The sequence below is a fragment of the Echinops telfairi genome, unplaced genomic scaffold (assembly GCF_000313985.2).
Source record: "Echinops telfairi isolate 266 unplaced genomic scaffold, ASM31398v2 ScPeMD7_2291;HRSCAF=2852, whole genome shotgun sequence".
NCBI lineage: Eukaryota > Metazoa > Chordata > Mammalia > Afrosoricida > Tenrecidae > Echinops > Echinops telfairi.
In genome coordinates this window covers 19,584,590-19,611,681 of record NW_022106189.1, presented here as the reverse complement: position 1 = coordinate 19,611,681, position 27,092 = coordinate 19,584,590, and the positions used below count along the sequence as shown (strand labels likewise).

Sequence of the window (27,092 nt, the reverse complement as noted above, 5' to 3'; positions counted from 1 at the left end):
CCCCAGTGTTGTGTGGTGGTAAAACTAGATCGGGTACATTTGCATGTCACCTAACCCCGTTCGCCCCAGTGTTGTGTGGTGGTAAAACTGGCCTCTGAGTCTCCTTTGCCTTTCACACTAATGGCCGTCTCTCCCATCCAGTTGGCAAACCGAAGAACCAGGTGATCACCGCCTGCCGGGATGCGATCCGCAGCAACAACATCAACACCTTGTTCAGAGTCATGCGGGCGGGCACAGCGTCTTCGTCTTCGTAGGAGAGCAAAGGATGGGAAGTGAAGTGGGTGGAAAAGACTTTTGCTTAAACCCCGAGCCTCGTTGGCTGTGTGTCACCTCCTCCTTGTGAGCCCAGGGACCTGGGCCTGAAGCCGCTGGGGTGGTTGTGCCCCTGAAGACAGAGCTCCGCCTCCGAAGACTGCCTTCCCCTGGTGTTTATAACCCAACGGGCCTGGGGCAGAGGGCTAGCCTCGAGAGGAGGAGGAGGAGGAGAGCGAAGGACTCCCGAAACGTCAGGGTCTCAGAGTCCAAGCTTTCTGGACGCACATAAAGCCATTGTACAGACGCATCCTTTTAGGCTTGCGATTGTCATAGAATTTGTCACTTTACAAGAGATTGTTTACTTTTTGATTAAAACCTGAAGTGTAACTGTGTGTTTGATGCTTAAACACACCACCACATTAGAATCAGCTGCATCAGGAAGTGTTTGCATTTGGTGGAGAAAAAGTGTGGGCCCTTTGGCTTGCCCGCCTTCTTTTGCATCACTGAGAGGGAAGGGCAAGCAGCAGGTGTGCTGGGCACGAGCCCATTTAGGATGGCCCACTGGTGGGGACACTACTAGCAACTGTAGTAATCAATAGGCCTCAACATTCATGACTACGTGAGGATTTCAGGGCCCCAGCTTCTTTCATCCAGCGTTGTCCAGCGTTGTTTCTCTTCTAAGAAGCCTAAAGAGAATGATTTTCACAATGGAGCTAAGGCCTGGAACTATATTTGAGAAGAATTGACCTAGGGCCATTTGGTTATCGATGGCTAGCCAGTAGAACAGGAAAAGAAAGAAGCGAGGGACCCTCTTTTAAAAGCTGTGTCCTGGAACTAGCCCCTCTCCATTCAGATTCCATTAGCTACCATGGCCACACCTTACCACAAAACCCAAACTCCAGACTCAGCTGGATTTGAGTCGATGCGACTCAGTGACCCTCTAGGACAGGGTAGAACTGCCCCTGTGAGTTTCTGAGACCGACTCTACAGGAGAAGAAACCCTGTCTTTCTCCCGAGGAGCGGCCAATAGTGTGCAACTGCGGATCTTGCGGCTAGCAGCCCTGCACGTAACCACTATGCCAAAGGTGGCCAGTAATGTTAACTAGCTGTGTGCCTAAGAGGAGGCGAGAGTTCACGGCCTGGCTCTGCCAACAGCTAGCAGTCCCTCCACGGGCGAGGGGGCGCCTAAAATCTACCTTAAGATGGATTTCAGGGCAGGTTTAATGACAAAACATTAATTTTCACACCAGAATCGTTTCATAAGCAGTTGAGGGCAGTGAAAAGGGGTGAGAGTGCCCTCAAATGTGTCCAAATTCGTCTTTATTAATGTCTCACCCATTTGGCCAGCAGGTTTTCTTCTGTTTCTGAAATGAGCGTTACGGAGACCAATGAGAATAAGCACGGTAATGCCTTTGTTTTACATTTTCAACCCATAAGCCCCACAGACATCCCTACCTCCTGGGTGGTTTTCTGTGATCTGCAGAGAGGGCAGTGGCAGGGCTCGGCTCCTGCGGTGTACGGTGGAGTGTGCTGTGCAGCGACACGCGACTGCCCCTGAGTTGACGCCGACTCCGGGTGACCCTGTAGGACAGAGGCGAGCTGCCCCTGCGGGTTCCTGAGAATGTCACTCTTGCAGGCCACGGTTCTCAACCTGTGGGGCGTGACCCCTTTGGGGGTCGAAGGACCCTTCCACAGGGGTCGCCCAATTCATACCAGTAGCAAGGGGACAGTGATGAGGTAGCAATGCAAATGACTTGATGGATGGGGGGTCACAACCACATGATGGACTGTATGAAAGGGTCGCAGCAGTAGGAAGGTTGAGAACCACGGGTATAGAGGAATCAGGAATCAGTGATTTGACAGACTGATGAAAAATCGTAAAACGTTTCTGTCTTTAAAAGCACTGAAATGTCTGTAAGACAGATTCTGGATGAGGAAACAATGTTCGTTTCCTTCCACGATAGTTTGTAAAACACCATGAGTTTTACTTCTTAAGAACCCTCTGCTTTCCAGCTGTGCAGTAATTCCTGTGGCAAGAAGAGTGAGGCCAACAGGATACACTGAGCCACGCGCGGGCAAGCCCAGCACATTCTAGGCTTGAGATAGCTATTGTTTGTCTCCTATGAAGTACCATGGAATTAAAGTGTTTTACACATCGTTTAAAAAGTTTGACTTACTAAGATGGTAAAATCAGGCAAAACATACTGTGTTTACAAGCACAAGAATGTTGTCAGTACGTCCTTGAGTGCAAAAATCATGTGCACTTTGGTCTACGAAGGGATATTACAATTAATTTTACTTCCTTTCAAAAAAACACATCGGACGCCACACGGAAAAGTTATCAAGACATCCTATGAAAGAGAAGAAAACTATCTCCGTGGAGATGTCAGACATACTTTGAGTTACAAAGCTTGGGAAGTCCCCAATCATGGTGAGGGTGGGAACATAATTTATTTTTTTCTCATGTTCAAGTATATGAATATAAAAGAGTTTGACATGGCTTTTTTGGCAATAGTTAAATTTACTATGATGGTTAAAAACTAAAAGTATTGTATGTTTACCAACATAGGAATGTTTCCATTTCTTTACATGGGAATTCTACCAAGTATTCAGGGAAGAGCTGTCACAAATTTTGCACAGATGGTTCCAGAAGACAAAAGGGGACAGCAAACTCCCAAACTCATTCTATGAAGGGAGTAGCACCCTGATACCAAAACCAGGCAAGACCCCACAGACAGAAAACCACAGCCCAACGTCCCTCATGAACATAGACGCAAAAATTCTCACTGAAATTCTGGCCTCCAAAAATCCAACAACGTAATACAGTAAATAAATAAATAGAATTCACTGACCAAGAGGAATTACTATCAGGGATGAAAGGATGGTTCAATCTTCAAAAAATAATCAATGCGATCTACCACAGAAGACAAAGAATAAGAACCTCATGATCATATCAATAGATGCCGAAAACGTATGAGGTAATATCCAACATCCATCTCAGACAAGCAAACTAGGAACAGAAGAGAAATTCCTCAACCTGAGAAAGACCACATGTCAAAATCCAATGGTCAATGTCATGCTCAACAGGGAAAAACTGAAAACATTTCCCCTGAGACGTATTGTGAAAATGCCGGTGTTACCTAGTGTCATCTATAACTGCAATCCAAATTCCATTCTTTAAAGAAATGGAAACGATATTACCAACTTCGAATACAGATGGAAGCCAGGAAGAAGGATAAGCAAAGAATTCCTTTAAAAAGGACAAAGGAGGAGGCGTCACATTACCTGACTTCAGAACCTCTTCCTGCACAGCCACAGTGCTGCAAACACCTTGGTGACAGAGCAATGGAACAGAAGAGAAAGCCAGAAATAAATGCAGTCGCCCACAGGCAATGAACTTTTGACAAAGGACCAAAAAGCACACCATCAGAAAGGAACACCTCCTTCAACAAATGGTGTGTATTCGCCCCCAGAGGGAGGTGGAGACCTTTCCAGCTTTGTAACTCAAAATATATCTGACATCTCCATTAACGTCATTGTTTTCTTTGACAGGGTGTATTGAAAACTCTTCTGTGTATGGAATTCAGTGTATTTCTCAAGAAGTAGCAAAACTCATTGTGTGTTATGTACTGTCATGGAAGAAAATGCACTGTTTTCTCACTCATAGTACCTATTTAGAACATTCCTGTGGTTGTAAACATTGCATGTTGGGTTATTTCAGCCTCTTGGTAAGTCAGATTGTTTTTGAACAACTTTAAAAACTCTGTACTTCCATGGACTTGAGTAGCAGAGGGACTCGAACATCAGTCAGTTCAACCTTAGGATGTGCGGGGCTTGCCGCTGACATCGGTGGACATCGCTCTTCTCATTCACAGGGTAACACGGTAACCACGACGACAGTTGTGCACGTGGAAAACAATGCATTAAAAAATAAATCATTTTATTGGAGGCTCTTACAGCTCTATCAAAATCCATACACCAATCGTATCAAGCACATTTGAACATATGTTGTCATCATTTTCAAAACATTTTCTTTGTACTTGAGCACTTGCTATCAGCTCTTTTTTACCCTCCCTCACCATCCCACCCTCGTGAACCCTTGGTAAAATGTAAATTATTAGCATTTTCATATCTTACACTGTACACTGTATCTTCCACCCACATCTCTTGTTTGTCCCCCTGGGGAGGGGAGTTTAATTCATCGATCATTGTGATTGGTTCCCCTTTTCTCCCCCATCTCCCCCTACCCTCATGGTATTGCTACTCCCATTACTGTTCCTGAGGTTTTTTGTTGTTTTTCTTAAATCATTTCATTGGGGGCTCGTACAACTCATCACAATGAATCCATCCATCGTGTCAAGCACATTTATACATTTGTTGCCATCATTCTCAAAACATTTTCTTTCTACTTGAGCCCTTGGTATCAGCTCCTCATTTCCCTCTCTCCCCCTTGATAATTTATAAATTATTATTTTTTCATGCCTTACACTGACCAATGCCTCCCTTCACCCACTTTTCTGTTGTTTGTCCCCCAGGAGGGGGTTAAATGTAGATCATTGTGATCGGTTCCCTCTTTCTCCCCCCACCTTTCCCTTACCCTCCTGGTATAGTTACTCGCATTATTGGCCCTGAGGGCTTTATCTGTCCTGGATTCCCTGTGTTTCCAGTTATTATCTGTAGCAGTGTACATGCTCTGGTATAGTTGAATTTGTAAGGTAGAACTGGGGTCACGATAGTGGGGAGGGGGGGAAGCATTAAAGAACTAGAGGAAAGTTGTATGTTTCATCAGTGCTATACTATACCCTGACTTGCTCATTTCCTCCATGAGACCCTTCTGTAAGGGGATGTTCAGTTGAACATGAGAAATAATAAGTTCTCACAGAATGAATCAGGACCTTCCCAGCTTTGTAACTCGAAACCTATCTGCCGTCTACACTGGCATAATGATATTGATAACTGTCCCTTGTGGAGTTAAATGTGTGGAAAAACGCACATTTTCTCATTCACAGTATGTGTGGAGAGCATTCCTGTGCTTGAAAACAACATTTTATATTATAGTCTTAGAAATAAACTGTTTCTGAATATGTAAAACTCTTTTTACCTCCATGTACTTGTACATCAGGAAAAAAAGTTAATTTAAGGTAGACTGTACTGGGGGGCTTTCCCAGCTTTGTAACTCAGAGTACACACTGACGCCCCTCTTTTCTCATTCACTGGCTGTATGACAACAGAAGAACCGGCTGTTTCTCGAGAAGTACAACTCAATGTATTGTATGGACTGCTGGGGAAAGACAGGCATCCGCCGTCTCCTCATTCACCGGATGTCTGTGAACATTCCGGTGGTTGTAAATACGGGATGTTTTGTAATAGTCAATCAATCTAATTGTGTTTTGATGAAGTTTTTTAAAATTTATTTTTTGACATTTTATCAGGAGCTCTTACAGGTCTTATAATATACAGTTCCATTAGATCAAGCATAATCGTAGAATTGCTGTTGTCATCATTTTCATACATTTTCTTTCTTGAATTCTCTGATAGATGGATGAAGTTTTAAATCATGCTAATGTCTTTACTGCTAAGGGAGAAAAAGCATAGAACTGCCCTCGTGAGTGTCTGAGACTAGGGCAGGTAACAGGAGTAGAAAGCCCCATTTTTCTCCCGAGGAGTGGCTGGTGGTTTCAAACTGCAGACCTTATGGGTCGCAGCCCAGCACATAACCATTATGCCACCGGGGAGGACTAGGTTTTCTCAACCCATGAATGTGTTGTGAACTTTGCCATCTTCTTACCTCAAGGTCTACTCTGGCAACTGTTGTGGACATTGCTATTTTCAACTTTACAAGATTTCTTGTTAAATGCTCTGCCTGCGGATAGAAATGGGGCTTTGAGAAAAACAGAACTTGGTATTTTACGTACTTTCATGGAAAAGCATGCAATTGCTTTCTCATCTGAGGGTGGCAATGGAAACACTCCTGTGCTTTAAGCAGACAGTATTTTTCATTTCTTTTCCCACCATGGTAAGTCAAGTTGTTTTGGGAAACATGTAAAACTCTTTTATATTCATATACTTGACCATGAAAATAAGTATTTTTCCTCTGCCCCAGAAGGAATTGGGGACATTCCTAGTTTGGTAAACCATCGCACATCTGGCATTTCCATTGGAGCATTTGTTTCGTAGGATGCTTGATAGTTCCATGTGGGAACTCCATGTGTAAAACGCTTGACCGCCCTGGGTTTGACTAGCAGAAAGAGGAAATGCTTAGCTTCACCAGTCTACAGCAGACGTTCCCAGCTGTGTAACTCAGTGGATACGCTGACCTCTGGAGACATTTCACTTCCCGGTTACAGGATGTGCTGATAATAACGCAGCAGCAGCAATGATAACAAAGCAGTCAGAAGAGAACATGAGTTACAGAGCTGGGAAATACATGCATGGGCGGAGAAAATGTAGTCTTTGTCCCTTAGCAGTATACCTACCAGATTTGTACACGGTATTCAAAAACAATTGGATAGACATAAAACTGCACTTTTAATTAAAACCACTGGAATGTTTGCAAGACGTATCGTAAGGAAAGTGTGCACTTCCTGCCAAAAACCCACTGGGTTTTACTTCTCGAGAAACACGCTGCTGGCAACCACTGCGACGCATCCTGCGACTGCAGAGAACACACCGCACACACACCGGGGAATCGCCAATCTGTGCAGGGGTGAAAGCATCGTTGGGTTTTATGCTGTTCAAGTCCATGGGTGTAGTTACAGATTGTTCCACAGCGTCTGACTAAGAGAACCTACCGTCTTTATCAGAACGGAACCGTCCTCACTCCGTACTGAGTGAAAATGCATTTTCTTCCCTGACACACACGAGGTTACTCTTTCTCAAGAAACATGTAATGGGAACCAATTATAGGGATCTCCATATAACCTCCTCCCTGGGGGACGGACAACAGAAAAGTGGGTGAAGGGAGGCGTCGGACAGTGTAAGACATGACAAAATAAAAATTTATAAATTATCAAGGGTGCCCGGGGGAGGGGAGGTGGGGGCAGGACGGAGGGTGGGAATGCAGAGCTGATACCAAGGGCTCAAGTAGAAAGAACATGTTTTGTGAATGATGGCAACAAATGTATACATGTGCTTGACACAATGGATGTATGGATTGCAATAAGAATTGTATGAACCCCCAATAAAATGATGTAAAAAAAATTCCATTTGCCACCGCTTTTCGAAGCTCCTTTGTACTGAAAAATCAAGAGCAAGTCGTTTTATAGTTGACATCAGAAACAACATCAGAGACAAGAGCCACCGTGAGTCTAGAATGGTTTATTTACACAGCACCCGTAGCCCAGTGACGAGAAGGCAGCAGGTGCTGGGAAATGACTGACTGCCTTTTCCTCATCAGCCAGATGTCTCTTGGGTCCAAGTAGTTTTGTAAGGCCAGCCCTTTCCCAAGGGCATACTAGTCCACCAGTATCCAAAGCACTGGGCTGAGGCAGGCAGAGGCTGAGCAGAAGAGTCATGATTCAAACCAGTGAGAACTGCAGCACGGTCAGGGTGGAAGCTTCTCTGGTCTTAGAAACCAGGGTAACTGGGAGGGGCAGAACCATCAATCATGCGTATTTGTGAATATTGGCGGAAAAAAACCATAAAAAACATTACTGAGTATAAGAAAAGTTACTGAGGATGCCAGTGTGGGAAATGGATCAAATATTATCACCAAAAGGCCTTTTTCAGTTTTGTTTTAAATCAAAGCGAAACATTTAGCTCCAATCTCGGGTACTGAGGACAATCCCTATGAGTCCCATTGAAGGAAAACACAGGCAGATGATCAGGCCAATCTGCAGCCCTCCCTGCCCAGCACTTCCAGACTTCCCGGGACTGAGGAAAGGGTGACTTCCTTGTTCAGCGTTTCCTGTCATTCATAGTAGACGAAGGAGAAGTCCCAGAAGCCTGTGCGGCATGGGAAGCCTTTCTTCTGGTGTAAGCCTCGGTGGTTGATATGCTTGACAAATTTCAGAGTCTCTCTATCTCTGTAGACCAAGGCCAAGGAATTGTTTTCCGGATTCACTGTCAGGAGCTGAAACAGGCAGACAGAAGGAAGGACCCATCAGAACACTGAGTGTATTCCGTTTTTTTCCAGGATTCACCCCTGCACAGAGGGTTCTGTGCTACATGCTAAGAACGAGAATCAGGGATCCTTGGGAAGATCCTGCACTGGGAGAGAGCTGGTGTTCTTCCAGCGCGTCTCCAACAAGCTCCAGTCCAGTACCCACCCGGAAACGTTTGACTGAAAGCTCTCAGTTCCTGCTAACTTAAAAGACCGAAAGAAATGTATGATGTAGAAATAAATTCCAAATTATTATATGGAATTTATCAATGGGCCTGAGAAGGCAGAATAGATCCTGATGATTTCTCCTTTTGGATCTTTATTCCAGGCTGAATATGGCCTGCTAGACATTATACCACTGCCAGGTACAGCAAGTGACTTACCAGCCAGAGACACGGACAGAAGGCCATCAAGCCTGGGTCTGAAGAAGGAGCTTCCTCACGCATCACGAGGGTAGGGTGCTCTCAGGCCACTTACCTCTTCATCTTCTTCTCTGGCGATGTAGGACGTGAAGCCGCCATACTCTGGCTCCCAGCCTGACACAGGAAACAAGCAGCAGTCAGGATGCTCTCTGCATCTGGACCAGTGATCCCAGGCTGCTCAGTGGGGGACTGCAGAGGGGAGTGGTGAGTCTAAACTTACTCTCTGGGTTTTTTCTCCCCTAGCGGCCTCATTTCCTGACATACCTGAACTGGAGTAGGGCTACTTTCAATCAACACTGAGTAACTATTGAAAGTGACCAGAAACCCAAACCACACTCACTGCCATTGAAATGGTGCGCACTCACCATGACCCTGGAGGACAGGGCAAAGTGGTCTCTGAGTGTCCGGGGCTGTAACTCTCTGTCGGGAGCAGAAAGCTCGGTCTGTCTCCCTCAGAGCAGCTGGTGGTTGCAACAGGTGACCTTGCAGTTACCAGCTACCTTGTACCCACTACGCCACAAGGGCTCCGCGACTGAAAGTTAGGCGAGAATGGAATGTAAGATAGATTCACTTCAGGCCAGTGACACAGAAGCTGTAGCTAGGGGCCATTTAACTCACTGCCATTGGGTCAATCGTGACCCTGCAGGACAAGGCCGAACTACGCCCTATGGGTTTCTGGGGCTGTAACTCTTTAGGGGAATAGAAAGCCTTCTTTGGTCCACAGAGGAGCTGGTGGTCTCAAACTGCTCACCTTGAAGTTAGTTAGCAGCCCAACATGTAACCACGACTCCATCAGGGCTCCCACCTGGGGTACTTTATGGGAGACTAGAGTCTGGCCCATCCCCCATACTCTGACCACAGACATAAATCTGGCTCAGAGTTCAGAAAGTGCTGACCTCCAAGAGCCCCTCCATCTCTGTGAGAACGGGTACTGTGATCTTGACCAAGACAAATGATCAGTTCCGATGGCGAGGGGCACTCATAAGACACTGTCCCTCCACAGGAGGCATGTCCTACCTGCCTTTCTCGCTCTCACCTTCGCAGCCACAGTAGAGTAGCAAGTCCAGGGCAAACTCAGCCTTGCTGTTGTCGTGGATTAACGTGTAGTGACCAGTCTTCCAATGCCTCAACTCCCCGTGACACACGGGAACATGCAACTCTAAGAAGACACAACAGAAGATTGGCCAGAAACAGGAGCCAGGGCGTAAAAGATAGCCTAGCATACCACCGCTGCACTGCAAGGGGAGAGCGAGGGTGGCGCAGCACTAAAAGGAGACCCTCCCCCCAACCTTCAGCAGAACAACTGTTACACCACTTGGCCTTGGAAATGACGCTCAAAAATTACGAAGGTTATTTGGGGGGGAACGTTGAGTTTCTGTTTCTCTGTCGACACTAAAAAATTTCAGGTGAAATAGCAACTTCGTGAAGAATAGGAAGCAATCTAAATGAGATTGGTTAAGGCCATTTGATACAATATTTTATAGTAATTAATGATAGCTTCTAGGAATGCAATGTGAAAATGCAAATACAATGAGGCTTTAGAAGTTTGTGGGAAAATTCCATTTTTTAAAAAACATTGGGGGCTTGTACAACTCTTCTCACAATCCATACTTACATCCACGGTGTGAAGTACATTTGTTGCCATCGTCATTCTCAAAACCTTTTATTTCTACTTGAGCCCTTGGTCTCAGCTCATTTCCCCCTCCCTCCCCACCCCCCGAAATTCCAACTTTTAATTTCCATTTCCCCACAAACTTCTGAAACTCTTTGTGTAGGTAAAGTGTAGTAATGGGGGAGGTAGAGACAAAAGACCTCAATTAATTCAGGTTACCTAATCTGACTCCACAAGCTGAGCAAGCCTTTTGCCCGATGGTTTCTTTTGTCAATAGTAACTTTCCCCATTACCTTTCTGTCCCCTTCGCTGCTTGAGTGAAGGCCTAGTGTACACAGCGATGCTCGATGACAGAACATTCTGGGCAGCTTACAAAGATTTTCTGCTAAGTTGCAGGTTCCCATAGAAAGGAAACAAAAACCAAGAGCCAACCCAGTTGTTGCTGAGTCAGCTCCGGCTCCTGCAGCCCTCTCAGACAGAGAACCGCTATTCCCGAGGGTATCCCAGGCTGGCTGTAACCCGTTTGCAGGCAGGCTGCCACAGCTTGCTCCTGTGGAGCAGCTGAGGTCTGACCTGCCCATCTTTCCATCAGTAGCTCAGCCACTGTGCCAGCAGCGCACCTTGCAAACAATAAACAGAAGCCCGGCCCCTACTGATCATCAAAATCACCCTGATTCCTCTTAGGTTCTAGGTATAGAAACTCTGGATCTTTCAAAGGACGGCTGCGCTCTGGATGGGACAGCCCAGCATTGTTTACCCCGTGGAGACTGAAGTGACTGCAGCTCAGGGAATAGGAGCTGTCCTGCTGCAGTTAGCACCTCACCCTGCAGGTTTGCGTCCACCCCTTGTCTTTGTTCTAACTGCATGGGGTTCTTCCAGAGAACTGGGTGGGAGGAGGGGAAGGTCACAGCCAGAAGAATGGGCGACAGATCTTCTCATCTGATTTGGTCAATGCTGAAACACAAAGCTGAATTGGTCCGCCGCCGCCATCCACTCCCTTGTCTTTTCCATGGTGTCTGCAGACGACCACAGATCCTCACTAGGCATAGCCTCTTTCTGACAATATGTACAGGCTCCTGTGAGTTTCTTCTGCTGCTCCGAGCAGAAATGAGCTGCTCACCTCCTTTTGCTTCCTGGTTTTGGCCCGCTGTGTAATTTTCAGGTAGGGCAGTCACACTCCTTTCTGTGATGTGTATAATTCTTAGCCCCCTGAATTGTATTGCCTGTTCTTCCCTCAGGTCCTTCTTGTCCGTGCAGAGCTGAGCTCAAAGGACACTGTAGTTGTTGGATGATTCATGTCAACTTGAATTTTTATGAAACTGTAGGGGTGGATTCCGATCTGTCAACCAGGTCACAGCCTGACGAGCCTCCTCGGGGGTGTAGGCTTCTTATAAAGTGGGGGAACAGGGAACCTCCACTCTCTCTCTGCCCATTTGTCTTCCCGTCGGCCTGGTTCCCTGCCTGCCTTTGGGACCCACCCCATGTGAGCTGCCCCACTTGAGAGCTGTTGGCACCTAGCCATGCTGCCGATGACGGTGGATCCACTTGACCCCGCACTCACTGACCTGTGACCTTCCTGCCTCCTGGTTCACAAGTCTGCATCACTGGCTTGCAGCTATGTGAGTCTGAAAGGGGACTTATGGACTAATATCGGACTTAGGCCTTCTTGATATATAATTATTTCTTGATATTACAGTTCTTTCTGATGAGTGTCACTAGATTTGTTTCTCCAGACCACCCGACCGAACACAGGCATCTCAGAGAGCCCATTCACCCCAGCCGTCCCTGGGCACATGGCCCCATCATTACTTTACGCCCAGCACTCAACACCGTCTGGCATTTTCTTGTTGTTCGCGTACATGTTTAATCTCAGGTCTCTTCTACTAGAACGTAGCTAGGCCAGCCAAAATCTCTTTTGTCCTGTAAACGGGCCTAGTACATAGCAGGTGCTCAAGAAATATTTCTGGAAGGGAACAAGCCTCGGAATTTAAGGAGAATGGGAACCGATAACAAGGATCTACATAATGCCCTCCCTGGGGAATGTACAATGGAAGAGTGGGTGAGGGAAGACGTCGGACAGTGTAAGACATGACAAAATAATAGTAATTTATAAATTATCAAGCGTTCATGGGGGAGAGGGTGGCAGGGGGGGAGGGGAAAATGAGCTGATATCAAGGGCTCAAGTAGAAAAATGTTTTGAGAGTGATGATGGTAACAAATGTACAAATGTGCTTGACACAATGGATGGATGGATGGATGGATGGATGGATAAGAGTTGTACCAGCTGCCAATAAAATGGTTAAAAAAAATTAAGGAGATTTGGATACATGGGATGGGGTAAGTTAAGGCAATATATATTGATATAATGAACTGAGGTTCAGGGGGGGTGGGAGGGTGGAGGAGGGGATAAAGGGGAGCTGATACCAAAGTTCAAGAAGAAAAGAAAATGTTATTAAAAAGGAGGAGGGCAGCAAATTCTGCTTGATTCTGCTTGATCTAATGGAACTATGGATTACAATAATATCTGTAAGAGCTCCTAATAAAATGTTTAAAAAGGCCCACGTCCAGAGTGAGTGCACGACGAAATGCTGAGAGCTGAGTGATAAGAAGGACACATCACAAGAACTGACCATTCTTGGCGTCAGTTCCGTCTGCTGCTGAGTCCGTCTGTCCGTCCCTCTGTTGGCTGGTGTTGCCAATGGCCCCGGGGCCGTTCTCTGGCTCGGAGGAGCTCGGACTGGCCCCTTCTTCAGTGCCATCAGCAGTAGACGCGACTTCTCCCTCTTCTCCATCCGCAACCTTGTCGTCGTCGTCTGCTGAAGGGGCCAAGAAGTGCAGCTTCAGGCCTGTGAAGTTGGAGAGCAGCAAGAAGAACGCTTCGGAGCGAAATAACTCCATGCAGTCTCTCAGAACACCAGGAAGCTTACTCTCCTCCGCTTTCTCATAGAACCTAAAAGGCAGGAATGTTGAGTCGTTCAGCGAAACCCCACATGGGCTTTTCCACCTCACTCACTGAGCTTGGCGTGGCTTACGAAGGCACAGCGTGTACGACTGCAACATAGTCTCAGGGCCTGCGATCGCTGACCTTGGCGACAACACAGCGCTGTGGCAAATGCCGGAAAGGAGGGGCTCTACCTTTTGTTAGGAGGACCGCGGCTGCTCCACTCCACGCCATCTTTCTCCAATGCCTCACACACTTGTGCAAAATTTTCCGGCTGGAAAGTGAGCAAATCCAGAGACGGTTAGCCTCTCTTCCCATGATCCCACCCTGGCCCTGTGGGTGTGGCAGCTCTGCAGGGCATCTGTCTGGCGGCTTCCTGGAGGGTCCAGCTGACTTTCACACACAGGTGCCCTCCTGCCGCTACAGAGCAGCACCAAACTGGGGCATACTTTACCCAAGACCCCTAGGTTCTGATTTGGGACGGTCCCTTAAGTAGTTGTGTATCTTATGCTGAACTGCTAAATCTCTCAAGTTTTGGCATTTGTAAAATGAAGAGTCAACTAAAGACCCTTTTAAGTCATAAGATGTGAAGGAAAGGATTTAACTGCATCGTAGTCAATGTTGTTGCAGTGAAAATCGGTCAACAATAAAGATTCTTTAGGTCTAAGCTTCTTCCCTGATCCAGTCAGCATTCTCCATTTAAAACGTCAAGAGTGGTATAGGAAGCTGTTAGTTTAGTCAGATTCTCCACCAGAGGCTTCACATTTCTTTATTTAATGCATTTTTTTTCAGGGAGCATTCTGGAAATGTTAGTCTTATTAGCTATAAATAGGTAACCAGGCTTTAGTAAGCCGAATTAAATAGTATTAAGCAAGTTCATTTACAGCAGTACTTCCCAGTCTCTTATATGTTCACGTCAACTACAAAGATAGGCAATAGAATTATAAATCCATCTTAGCGTCTACTTCTTCCCAAGTAAAACAGGGATCCTACTTGCCTTGCATTCTTAAAGAACTGTGAGAAGGATGCCCCAGCTGACCGGAGCTCCTATGACACACTTATGATTCTATTTAGCAAAGAGATTATGATGAGCTATGAATAGCAAACGCATAGCCAGGATATAAATCCGTGTACTCTGCCCGGATCCCCTTTCCCTTGTAAGATGCTACCTTATCACTGTCACGTAGTCACTGACAGAGCTGCCCAGACAGGCATCTGCCTCGTATGACTCGGACTCAGAAGCACTCACTGGACAAACTGCACGGCAGCGGTGCAGAACGGAGCCCTGGCCGGACAATGGGGACGTGCGTGGCTGCTAGCCCAAAGGTTGGCCGGTCCATGGAAGGAGACCTGTTGATCTGCTCCTGCAAAGACGGCAGCCTGTGTGCGTTCCAGAGCCCTGGATTTAGCCCAGGAAGCGGATGACTCGTGCCGCTGTTGGCTACTGTCACTGTTTATTTGAAGAGAAATGGAGCATTCTAACCAGGAACAACCAAAGTCAAAGGTCTTAGCCATGCCTCTTCACCCACTTAGGTAGCAAGAACTCAGACAGAACGTGGTGTTCGGGCTTACCTTAAGGAACTCCTTTAGGAGAATTTCAGATCTTTCTTCAAACTCTTCTTGAATTTGAACTTGGTAATCCATGTCTAGGTAAGTAGGGTTGATCCATTCGTACAAAATCTCATGCTTTCAAAGCAACAGCAGATGGGAAACGTGTGTTAATCGTTCCTATAGCTTTGTTTGCTTTGACCTCTCATCTCAGACTGTAAAACTCACTGCCATCAAGTCGTTGACGACTCAGCGACCCCGTGAGACAGGACAGAACTCCCCCTGCGCGCTTCCCGAGCCTGCTCTTCCTCCCTCTCATGCTCTAGCAAGTTCAAAGCCTCGTTTTGTTGCCAGGAAAAAAGTGAAATAAAGAAATGATCTACTATGAAAAAAACACACCAAACCCACTGCTACTGCACGGATTCCAACTCACAGCGACCCTGTAAGACAGAGAACTGCCCCTGCGGAATTCTGAGCTGCACCTCCTGCTGACTTTGACCACCATGCCACCAGGCCTCCTGGAGACAGGAATTTATCCTTACGTCTCGGGGGATGTGAGGGCTCCGGGGGAGGGGGGGCTCCAAGTAAGTGAGAGGTCTGGGCAGTGAAGGGCCGTGAAACCAGCCGCTTAGAGACAGACGTGACTTCTCTTCGGTCAGCACTTCAGACACCTGAAGAACAAGAGCAGCAGCACAGGGAGCGTGGCTGGAGATGAGCAGCCCAGGGGCAGGCACTTCGGGACCCTCCCACCAGGCGTGACACCCACCCGGCCAGTAGGTCAGACAAGACACTGTCTTACTGAGAGGAAGGAGGACTTTCCAAAGGACACCCTGGCGTTGTGCCCGACCGTCTGTACCTGGTGAAAGGACACTGGCGACACTTCAAAGAAGACCAAGGTGTTCCACGAAGGAACGAGAGACTTGACGGTTTGCTTCGGTTGCAGGTGTTCTGCGCCAGGGGAGAACAAACGTGTCCAGGAATGGGGTGCACCGGCACCAGCCGCCTGGGCCACCTCACCTCGCTCTGGACAATTCTCAAATCTCAGCGGGAAAGACGGACTGACTGTGGCAGCTGCCCACGGCCCTACCCTTCCAGGAACGGCATTCAGAAGCAAGCTCTGACTATTCTTCATCTCCAATTTAACTGCACGACCTCCGGAGGAATGGTGCTGCCAGCCACCATGCAGGGGGGTGGCAAGAGTGCTTTGAGCTACTGCCCCGGATCAATCTCCCTTGAGGAATCATTATAGCGGTCGTGGCTACGAACGGTCCTGCTGGTCAACTCCATTGTAACTCAGAAGCGGTCCCTGGCTTTGAAGGGTACGCCCTCATCTTACCGTCAACGCTGTACAGGTCCAGAGTGCCCCCCAAGCTCCTGTCCCAGGGCGGGACCAGGTAAAGGATGAAGGCGATCCGGCGCCCCTCCAGCTCGTCGTCATGGCACAGTAAGGCATCTGCAAGAGTTGAAGGGGCCCCTCAGGTCTCTGCAGAAGGGAGTGCATGGCAGGCAGCTGCCCTGCCTTGATGACCAGCTCGCCCCACATTCGCAGGACCCATCTTTACAAGGACACCTGTTCCTTCTCTTTGGGAATGACCAAAAGAACAGTCGGTGTAAGAAATCCTGAGAAACACCGAGGACAAGACCCAGAGTCAATCGCTAACAGTATCTTTGTACATATTCTTCCCGCATTTTTTCCTACCCACACGTGCACTTAAAGATGGCCTTGGTTTGGAGTTCATGGCCACGGCTTCATGTGGCATATTCCTAATGACACACTCAGTGCTCAGAGTGCCAGGGCTGTTGGAAGCTGGCAAGTAGCCGCCTGAGACGCACTGAGGAAGGAGTCAGGAAGAAGAGGGTGTGGCATATTTGCTGGCCTTCGTGGACAAGTCTCCTGTGCCCTCAGGCCAGAAGATCTAGGGGGGTGCCGGGCTACAGGTATGGAGTCTATAGAAGACTCTGCTCTAAAGCGGGAAATGTAGATTCTCAATAGACTCCAACCTTTCTGGAGCCATGGAGACTGCATAGCCCTCTGAAATTATTGCCCTCAAATTATCTTTAAACCTTAAACCAGTGGTTCTCAACCTGTGGGTCGCGACCCCTTTGGGGGTCGAACGACCCTTTCACAGGGTTGTCCGATTCAGAACAGTAGCAAAATGACAGTGATGAAGTAGCAATGAAAATAATTTTATGGTTGGGGGGAGGGTCACCACAACATGAGGAACTGTCTTAAAGGGTCGCGGCATGAGGAAGGTTGAGAACCACTGCCTTAAACAAAGCTAGTCTCCTGATAACCACATTTAACAGTTTTTCACTTAACTAGTGACAAACGCCTGCCTTGAGTATTATGGTCTTTGACCAAGCACCTTGAGAGATTAGACAGGAACCCGTGGGCAGCGAGGGTGTAACAACCCAGGAAAAGGAGGGTGAACATGGGTACCCAGCTGGAAGCTGTATCACCCTGCTGCATGAAGAACCTGCTGAGGTGGTCTTCTTTGCTGTGTATACAACAGTGGTTCTCTACCTTCCTCATGCCGTGACCCTTTCATACAGGTCCTCATGGTGTGGGGACCCCAACCATAACATTATTTTCGTTGCTACTTCATAACTGCAATTTTGCTACTGCTATGAATTGGGCGACCCCTGTGAAAGGGTCATTTGACCCCCAAAGGGGTCGAGAATCACAGGTTGAGAACCACTGATCCAGATCATGAAAGACCAAGACGAGTTGGAGACTGCAGGCTAAAGAAGCGTGGCAGTCAAGTGCACGGTGTCCTCCTGGACCGCATCCTTTGGATAAAGGACCAGATCATGAACCTGAATGGGGCCCGGGCTAGACAGTAACACTCGATCAACGCTAACTTCCCGAATGGGCTGTCCTGGTAGGAATGCCTTCAGGATTCTGGGGCATGGGGCATCATGCCAACAACCTACTCAAACGGTCCAAGAAAAAAAGCCACAGAAAATGAATTTGCACCGTCTGCCATTTCTCTCTCGGTTTGAAATGGTTCAAATGAAAAATAAAAGTGCCCAGCGTATACAATATGGCTTTTCAAGTCTATCACCACGTTGTCCTCCAAAAGCACGCACTTCCTTTGGACAGGAACCCACACCGACATTTTTATTCAGTAAAATAAAAGTGGAAAGTCAAACTTGACTGCTTTGGAAAAAGACATTTACCATATATACTCGAGATAAGCCGACCTGAGTATAAGTTGAGGCACCTCATTGTACCACAAAAACTGCATTAAAAATGTGCCGAAAAACTCAGACTCGAGTATAGACCGGTATGTGCTCCGAGAGAGAAGTGGAAGGGTGCACCCCCACTGGTGACAGCAGAGGCCGCAGGAAGGAAGAGGGCCAGGGAAGGGGCTTCTGGGTTTACATGGCAAACGTCCATGTTGTTGGAATTTCTATCTCCCTCATTGGGAGGCTCCTGATGCTGCCACGGAAGGGTATCTCTCCAGTATTTCCCACACGGATGCTACCTCTCCTTACCTGTGAATTGATACTTAGCACAGGACATATCAATGGTTGAATCCAGGTCAATGTTAGAGACGTCAGAAAGCCAGGCCCGGAAATCTTCATAGAGAATTCTCCTGGAAAGGTAGGTCACAGGTCCTCATTACATCATTCATCACGTGGGCTCCATTTGGGCCCACACACAACCGTCTCTTTCTGTGGGGTGCATTTAAGAGATCAATTCCTGAGAAAGATCCTAGGTTCTAACTGGGAGAGATGAAGACTGATTGGCCTGGAGAAACGAAAACCTCTATTTGTGGAATTATAAAGAGACTTTTCCCCAGCTTTGTCTCCCCCAAAGATGTGACAAACATTAGAGGCTATTTGCCAGCATATGGTGGGAGGTCAGATGCTTAGAGATATCTTCTCTGAAGGCAGTCAGTTGCCGGACTACTGTCTGGGCCCACTCCCTGCTGTTAAAGACAATGGGCTACTCCTCCCTAAAGGCTGTAGACCATCAGTCTGGTCCCTGTAGATGAGGTTTATACCCTACTGATAATGGTTTCTATAGTGAGCCAGAGAACAGGTCAAACCTGTTCAATGACATTCAAAGTTAGGCTGCCATCTGAATCTAGGATCCCATCCTGAATCTAGGATCTGCCCATCTTGTCATGTATATACCCTTAATCCCTCCTCTTCCTATTGCGTGTATATCCCTAGATTGCCCCCCTCTCATTGCTGTATTACCTATAGCACAACCCCTTCCTGTGACGTATGTCTTTACCTGTAATTAGTGGGCTTGCATGCCCCCCAAAGATATATAAGCCTTGGTTAGTAATAAAGATTCTCCTTGGCCTCTCTCCCCCAAGTCCTCGCTCCCCTGTTCCTTTCCACTTGTCCTCCTTCCCCTCCCCCTCTCTCCTGCCCTCAGGTCTCTTTCTCTCCACGTGGACCACCAAGTGGGGCTGAGGTGAGCATGCTACCATGAAATGTGTCTGACGCCATTATTTCAACCTCTCATCTCTCTCTCATGCTCTCTATGACTTTATTATAATCTTTATACATATTAACCACACAACTGTGTCTATTGAACCTGCAATTCATTGTGGGGGGGCTGGCCTTTTCCCCCACATACATTTAATATGGCTTAGTTTTTGTTCTGATGGCACATCGTACTTTCTCAACATTTTCTTTCTCCTGAAGGTTTATAGTAAGGAGTCCCAAGGTGGGGGCAAGTGGCTCAGCATTGGACTTGCTCCAAAGTTGGCAGCTCACACTGATAGGCGCCTTGGAAGTCAGGCCTGGCGATCTGCTTCCAAAGGCTCATGGCGCTGCGACCCTGGTGGAGTGCAGGTCTACTTTGTCCACGGGTGTGCACCCATTTGGCAGCAACTTAACGGTGACAACAACATGCTTCTAGCATGGTCTGTCATGTAGTGGTCCGGCCCTCTTCATGACTAGGTCACTCCAACCCTGTCAAAGTCCCGAGCTTCAGCATGTCTGAATCGCAAAACTGCTTAATGGACACTGTGTGACCACATAAATTGCACTACTATTAAATTAACTGGATGGTAACCAATCAAACCTTTCACAGGAGTTTGGAAGACAAGATACTAATCAGAGAGGATGGGCATTTCTGTTTACCAGCTAAAGTAGCTCTCAGTGTAGAAATCCCTTTAACACAACTTACGGTCAGCCAATTAATTCTGAAAAGTTATCCCGAAATGTGATAATCCCCCCCACCCAATTCTGAAAAGCGAATTAAAAATATTTTAAAAGAATTGACATTAGTTCAAATAGCACACATAAAGAGACCAGATTCGTTTGGGGATTTTGGTTCAAATGTACATAGTTAAACTTCCCATAAAATGCATCTTTGCTTTTCAGAACTAAAAGTCAAGTCTCTATGTTGATCCCTAGGATTTTATTATGAAGCACCTTTTTATACCATACTACCCAAACAAAACCCTGTACTAAGTCGGTCCAGCCAGAAGCATCACATCCCATTGCAAGGCACTGTGGCAAAGACAGCCTTGCTGCGCCAGACCAGAGCATATGGGTGATGAACATTTCTGCCAAGTCTTCATGATTAATCGGAGTCTGAAAGCTATCTTTTACTGGTGATGGATCAGCCTCCACAATTTTATTCCATATACAAAGTGCTTCTAGTCACAAGACACGCTGGGTTCCTGTCAATGGCTCCCATGTTAGTTGTTTTCATGAAGGAAACCACAGCACCCAACCGGGGAAGCCAAAGATCAAGGAATTCCACTCTCTCACCCTCTGGCTGTTTACCATTCAGGCCTGGATGTAGCTCAAGCCCATGGGGAATGCATGTCAGAGGGGTGTAATGAGATAATTGAGCATGGTAATCTTTAGAGGGAAAAGGAGGGGTCTAGATCAATATAAAATATCATTAAGAAATGGCCTGTGCAGGTTTTTATCATTTATGTAAATAAGAGTTAAAAAAATAAACAACAAAAAACCTATACCGTTACATTAAAGACAAGCAGCTATTGCAGGTAACATGTACTCATTGTAGAATGAGAAAACAACCCTACATAAGTAAAAAGAAATTTGTCACCCTGCCAATCAGAATTCAATAGTCCATGTTTCCAAGTCTCCCTCTCTCATTTTTTCTTTTTTGCACACAGACGCCCAAATCAAAGTACACGTGTCTTTTAATGGATTCACCCTGTGTGCATTGTTTTAACTTTCCCCCCTCAAATCTGTTTCCTTTGATTCTACCAGCATTTTATAGATCTTACAGTCACAAAATCCTTAGAACTGATGAACTATGGCATCACTTCAACATGCATATATTTAAATTCATGCATATTTAGAGCTGTCGTTATCCACTTTGAGTTGTACAGGTTCATGTAAATCTCAGTGGGTGGCTATGTAACGTGTATATACAAGGAGACCTCAAAAAGTTTATGAAAAAAAGGAATGAAAAGATAATTGACTTTTTTCCATGAATGTTTCAAAGCCTCCTCGCATTTTTTCACCGCTACAATGATCTTGTGGTGAAGTTTTTGAGCACATCCTTTTTCCACTGAAGGAGACGTTATTACAAGCAAACTTACTCTATAAGAAGATGCACTGTTGAAAAGGTTTTGACCTATCTCCCAGAGCCCCATTCTAAGAAAGCCTGCGGCCGTGTCGGAAGGTGACCTCCACCCGTGCACACTGGGGCTTTGCCAACCTCTCGTGTGAAACAGGCGCCGCCAGTGTTAACTAGAAGGCTCCTGGAGAACCCGGGGGCCTTGGAATCAGACAGGCCTGGTTTGACACGCTAACTTCTTCAATAAGAGGGAGAGTCCCCGGGTGCTAACCAAAAGGATGGACGTTTGAGTTCACCTCGAGGTGCCTCAGAAGAAAGGCCAGAGGCCATGTCTGAAAACGTTGCATTAAAACCCTGCAGTGCGCAGGCCTACTATGACACCCAAGGGGGGTGGTCAGGAGTGGGAACTGACTTGGCGGCAGGTGGTTAACCTTACGGAATCTGAATCTGAAGGAATTTTTGGAGGCGGTTTCTGCTACAAAACGGGGATGATAAAGGTCAACAAACGTGACGGCTTGTGTACCTTAAAGCAGTGATGTGAGGCTCTCTTCTTTTCTTCAGGTCATCAGACTTGATCATGAAAGAGAAAGAAAAAAAGGGGGGTGGGTTTCATGTCCTGGACATGCAGAGGAGGGCAGTCCCCGGCACTGTGGCTGAGAATGTTTGCTGCTCCTCCCTTGGCAGCTGCCCGACTTGGGTAGGAGACTTTGCCTCTCTATGCCTTATTAACTCAAGATACACTTTAGTTATCAGGGTGGAGCCGAAATTCCTGTTGAGGGAAATAGACAAGGAAAAAAGCAGATTATTAGTCTATAAGGTGCTTAGGACACAGGGGAAAAAGACCCAATGCCATATGAGGGACTAGGAGTAGTCAGGATGGCAGGTGTGTGCAATTTTAAACAGAATCATCCAGGTATCAGTCACTAATGCGAGGCAAAGGCTAGGGAGAGGTTGGGGAGGGTGCCCGAAGGATTTGGAAAGGAGTCTTGGCCCTGAGTGTAAGGCATGCCCAGGGCAAAGGGACCATGTGGTTAGAGCCCAGAGCTCAAGTGGACAACAGTAGGCAAGGCCAAGGAGGCAACGGAGGCCTTGGGGCCACTCTAGGTTCTTGGCTTGTATTAAAGAAAATGGGAAGATTCTGAGCAGTGCAATGTGATCCTATTTCCATTTTGAGTAGACATTTACCTAGCAGAGGTTTCAGTATCTTACTATCAAAGTGCACAATCTAGTGGTTTTAGTATATTAACAAGGTTGTGAAACGATGACCACTAATTCCAGAACATTCTTATCATTTCCAAAAGAAACCTCATCCTAAGCACTAGCTCCCCATTTTTCCGTTCCTGCAGCCATTATTAACCACTGATCTATTTTCTATCTTTATGGATGCGGCTGATTGTGGACATCGCATATACATGGAATCACATACCGTATATACTCGTGTATGAGCCGAGTTTCCCAGCACATTTTTAAAGCAGTTTTTGTGGTAAAAGTAGGTGCCTTGGTGGATTTTTGGGTCGGCTTCTACTGGAGTATATACAGTAACCTATGGTGTTGTTTCTAGCTTCTTTCATTCAACACCAGGGCTCCGGGGTTCACCCGTGTGCTAGCATGCGTCTGGCCTCCATGCCTTTTCATGGCCGAGTAATAAGTATTCCGTCCTATGGAGAGCTCACGTGCTGTTCATGCATTCTTTATGGACGGGCACTTGGGCTGCTGCCACTCTTTGGCTCCCATTACCGTGAGCATTTGTGTATATGTCAGTGTGAACACTTCTCATTCTCTTGGGCCTCTTTACATTTTGCTAACACATGTACATGAGAGCTGTGGTTGTGAAGGCGGGCAAGGGTATAAGCATGGAGACTTGATAATATGCTGACATGCAGAACAACATGCAGAGAAATATAAGAGTGGCTTGGATAAACTAAGATGTAGATTTTGAGTGACCTTCACAAGTGTAGGTTCAGTGGAGCGATTGAAGTCAAAGTTTCAGGAAGTAGCTTACAAGAATGAGAGGAGATGCATTTGACACAGCACAGACAATTTTTTTATAAGTTTACTGTGCAGAGCGGAAGATGTCATCGGAAGGGGTGTTAGCTGAAAGAGAAAATTAAGTCCAGAGAAACACAGCCTAAAACCTCTGGTCTCGTGGTAGTAAATGGGCCTATAGATAATGGGATGGGCATAAATACCTGCTGGAACTTATACAAGTCATTACACTTCTCATGGAAGTCCAAGTTCAAAAGTTCCTTCTCAAGTCCTTCCAAGAAGTCTTGGCTTTGGATAAAGTTTGGGATCACACAGTGAAGAAAGGGGTCCCCGTCTACGACAATGGCTTCTGTTGAAAGGAAAACATTATCCATAGCTGCTCCTCTTTTGTCCCCTTGCTCCCAAGTGTCAATGCAGGGACAGTACTAAAGGGCAAGTCATGATTTGGGGGAACTGAACACCTGAAGGTAAAATGTGTGAGACAGATTAGAAGTATTTTTCTTTATTAAGAAATGATGAATGTGGCGTTTCAAAGATACTGTACCAACATTAGTCCTGAACACGAGAACGTGTGACGTCTCTAAGAACAAGCTTCTTGCTCATTTTTTAAAGCTTGATGATTATTTATTTTATTTGGTGATGACGATGACTTGATTTTATTTATTCATTAATTTTTTAAAAAGATCATTGTATTGGGGGCTCTTACAACAATCCATACAGCCATTGTGTCAAGCATATTTGTACATATGTTGCCATCATCATTTTCAAAACATTTTCTTTCTACTTGAGCCCTTGGTCTCAGCTCTGCTTCTCCCCTCCCCCCTCGATACATTATGCATTTTGTTTCATATCTTACACACATCACTGTCTCCCTTCTCCCACGTTTCTGTTGTTTGTCCCCCTCGGAGGTGGGGTATGTGTTATATGTCGATCACTGAGATCCATTCCCCCTTTCTCCTCCCCTACCCTGATGGTATTGCTACTCCCATTACTGTTCCCCTAAGGGGTTTATCTGTCCTGGATTCCGTGTGTTGAGAGCTCTTACCTGTACCAGTGTACATGCTCTGGTCTAGCCCAATTTATAGGGTAGACCTGGGGTCACGATAGTGGGGGTGGGGGGAAGCATTAAAGAACTAGAGGAATGCTGTTTCATTGGTGCTACACTGCACCCTGGCTGTCTCATCCATACTTTATGACCCTTCTGGGAGGGGATGTCCAATTGTCTGTAGATGGGCTTTGGGTCTTGTATTAGCCTGGGTACTTTAGAGAAACAAATCCACAGAAACTCATGTATAAGAGAGTTTTATATAAAGGCTAAGTGCATGCACATCAAGAAAACATCCCAACCCAGTGCTGCCCAACATTAACCCATTAACCCATATGTCCAACACCAATCCACAAAGTCCTCCTCCATCTCACAAAACAGAGGCAATGATGCCGACTGCAGGAGGAAAGCCAAGTCAGTGAATGTATAAGCATCTCAGTGCTGGCAGGGATTTCCATAAGGATGCTCCAGCACCCAGGGCTGCATCAGGGTAGGTACATGTGACTTCTCCTTGGGGATATCTTGCAGGAAGTCAGCGTTTCAAGCTGAAGCAGGGAACTGTTAAGGCAGCTGCACCCTGGTGCGACCATCACAAAACAAGAGACCCAAGAACTAGAAAGGCAAAGCTCACGGAGCCATTTATCACTCTGCCCTTCAATTAATCCCACATGTTTATCGGCCAGGTTGGCACAATAAACTAACTCAGGTCTCAGCTCTGGCCCCCCACATTCGCATTGATATAACTGTTTTTGGCAACGATTATTTATGAACTGAATGTATTTTGGATAAAAAACCTTACGCCCCAAAGTTAAAAGTGTCAAATTAAAAGGGAGAGTAGCACTACTTGGCAAACTTCCTTTCTTGTATCCCTAATTATTATGACTGCAGTAAGTTACAAAGCACACACTTCTCTTTCTCTTAAAATTAGGTCAGGTATCACAATGCGGACGGATCCCGAGTTTATTTGTGTTTCGCGTGCCATCTCTTACAGGTGGATCACGAGATAACTCATGATTTCTACACGCTGTCTTCAGATGCCATCTGCTTTGATATATTTTAACTACTTCAGTCTTCCTTATTCAATGTCCAACTTTCACATGCATAGAGGCGAATGAAAATACCTTAGTTCTCAAAGTAACATCTTTGCCTTTCAACACTTTAAAGAGGTCTTGTGCAGAAGATTTCCCCACGGCAATGCATCGTTTGGTCTCGACAGCTACTTCTATGATCATTGATTGTAGATCCAAGCAAGATGAAATCCTTGATAACTTGAATCTTTTCTGTTTATCATGATGTTACTTATTGGTCCAGTTGTGAGGATTTTGGTTTTCTTTACATTGAGTCGTAATCCACACTAAAGGCTGCAGTACTTTTTCTTTTGTTATAAATCGTTTGATTGGGGGGCTCTTATAACAACCCATACATCAATTATATCAAGCACATTTGTACATGTTGCCATCATCATTTTTAAGACATTTTCTTTCTACTTGAGCCCTTGGTATCAGCTTCTTTTTATTAGCAAGTGCTTCAAGTCCTTACTTTCACCAAGCAAGGTTGTGGCACCTGCTTATCTCAGGTTGTTAATAAGCTGTAGCCTTGTGAAAAATGAGAAGCTTAAAACCAATGCCCTATGATGGGGCAACTTTAAGAGGAACCATCACATAAGCCAGTCAAATATTTATCCAAATGTGAATTGGTCTTTAGTTAGGGTGATATTTATCGATGCACCATGCATGAATGTATTCATTCCATTCAATAACTTTCCTAGGAAACTGCTGTATTATCCCATTTTACAAAATATGAGCCCTGGTGGTGCTGTGGGGACAGCCTATGGGCTCCTCAGGCGCAAGTTCAGTGGTTCAAACCCACCCAGCCACTCGGTGGGAGGACCGAGGAAGGCGGGCTGCTCCTGTGAAGATTTAGCCTTGGAAACCCTCCACAGGGTTTGCTGAGCCAAAGTCGACTCAGTGGTAGGCCTTTGGTTTTGGTTTACAAACTAAGACACTTCAGCTTCAAAAAAGTTAAACCCATTACCCAGAGACGCACAAATCAGTGGCGAGGATTCTAGCGGCAATCCCCGATTTCCTAGCCCAACTCTGCTCCCCCTCACTCTCTCTTCGTCCTGTTCCCCAAATTCAAACTTCACTTGGAACGAAGGAGAGCGAGCGGCAGGCGAGACGCGGCGGCCAGTCACTCTCTCCAGCAGCCCCTTCCCCCTCTCTCTGCCCAGGGCTTTTCTTTCAAAGGCCCCCGAGTCTCCGCGAGAGAAAGACGGGGCTTCTCGATTCCCGTAAAGTTAGCGTCTGAAACTCACAGGGGAAGTTCCACCCCGACCTCCAGGGTTGCATCGAGCCCCAGGCAGCCAGCGAGAGGTCCCTCCCCCGACAAGCACCCGGTTACCGTGACTCAATGGCATCCTCAGCCGCCAGCTCTCAGCCACTTGCTTTTTCAAAGATTCCTCCATGACAGCGCTGGATAACTCCGCCATCATTTCCTTCTTCCCTTTTTTTCCTATCCGGCCCTGGTCAGGCTCCGCGGATCGTTTCCCACTCATCTCCTCACGGCTTACAGACCCACGCCACTTGGATCACGCCGCAGCGCTCTTCCTACAGAGACTACAGTTCCCAGAACACCCCGTTTCCCATGCTCCCCAGCG

At 46.5% G+C, this 27,092-nt stretch overlaps 2 protein-coding genes across 5 annotated transcripts in view; one reads left to right on the top strand and one right to left on the bottom strand.

The window, feature by feature from the left end:
* The window catches only part of BBS2 (Bardet-Biedl syndrome 2), a 27,725-nt gene extending 27,083 nt beyond the window's left edge, over positions 1-642 (top strand). The window contains exon 16 of the mRNA XM_013005196.2: positions 142-642. Within this exon, the coding sequence (XP_012860650.1) occupies positions 142-254 (113 nt within the window). The 3' untranslated portion in view covers positions 255-642. The remainder of the gene's footprint in view (positions 1-141) is intronic.
* A 6,915-nt stretch (positions 643-7,557) lies between these two features.
* Positions 7,558-27,092, bottom strand: part of OGFOD1 (2-oxoglutarate and iron dependent oxygenase domain containing 1) — a 20,597-nt gene continuing 1,062 nt past the window's right edge. Inside the window, exons 1-13 of one of the 4 annotated variants that reach the window (XM_004704660.3) lie at positions 26,837-27,014; positions 23,595-23,740; positions 21,929-21,975; positions 18,378-18,478; positions 16,216-16,332; positions 15,736-15,827; positions 15,422-15,550; positions 14,904-15,017; positions 13,526-13,605; positions 13,021-13,340; positions 9,815-9,937; positions 8,834-8,892; positions 7,558-8,326 (exon numbers count right to left, since the gene is read on the bottom strand). In XM_004704660.3, coding sequence (XP_004704717.1) covers positions 8,165-8,326; positions 8,834-8,892; positions 9,815-9,937; positions 13,021-13,340; positions 13,526-13,605; positions 14,904-15,017; positions 15,422-15,550; positions 15,736-15,827; positions 16,216-16,332; positions 18,378-18,478; positions 21,929-21,975; positions 23,595-23,740; positions 26,837-26,990 — 1,644 coding nt within the window. In that variant the 5' untranslated portion in view covers positions 26,991-27,014 and the 3' untranslated portion in view covers positions 7,558-8,164. Of the gene's footprint in view, positions 8,327-8,833; positions 8,968-9,814; positions 9,938-13,020; positions 13,341-13,525; positions 13,606-14,903; positions 15,018-15,421; positions 15,551-15,735; positions 15,828-16,215; positions 16,333-18,377; positions 18,479-21,928; positions 21,976-23,594; positions 23,741-26,836; positions 27,015-27,092 lie in introns of those variants that run through there. The other 3 variants (XM_045293731.1, XM_045293732.1, XM_045293733.1) reach the window with 3 other exon arrangements.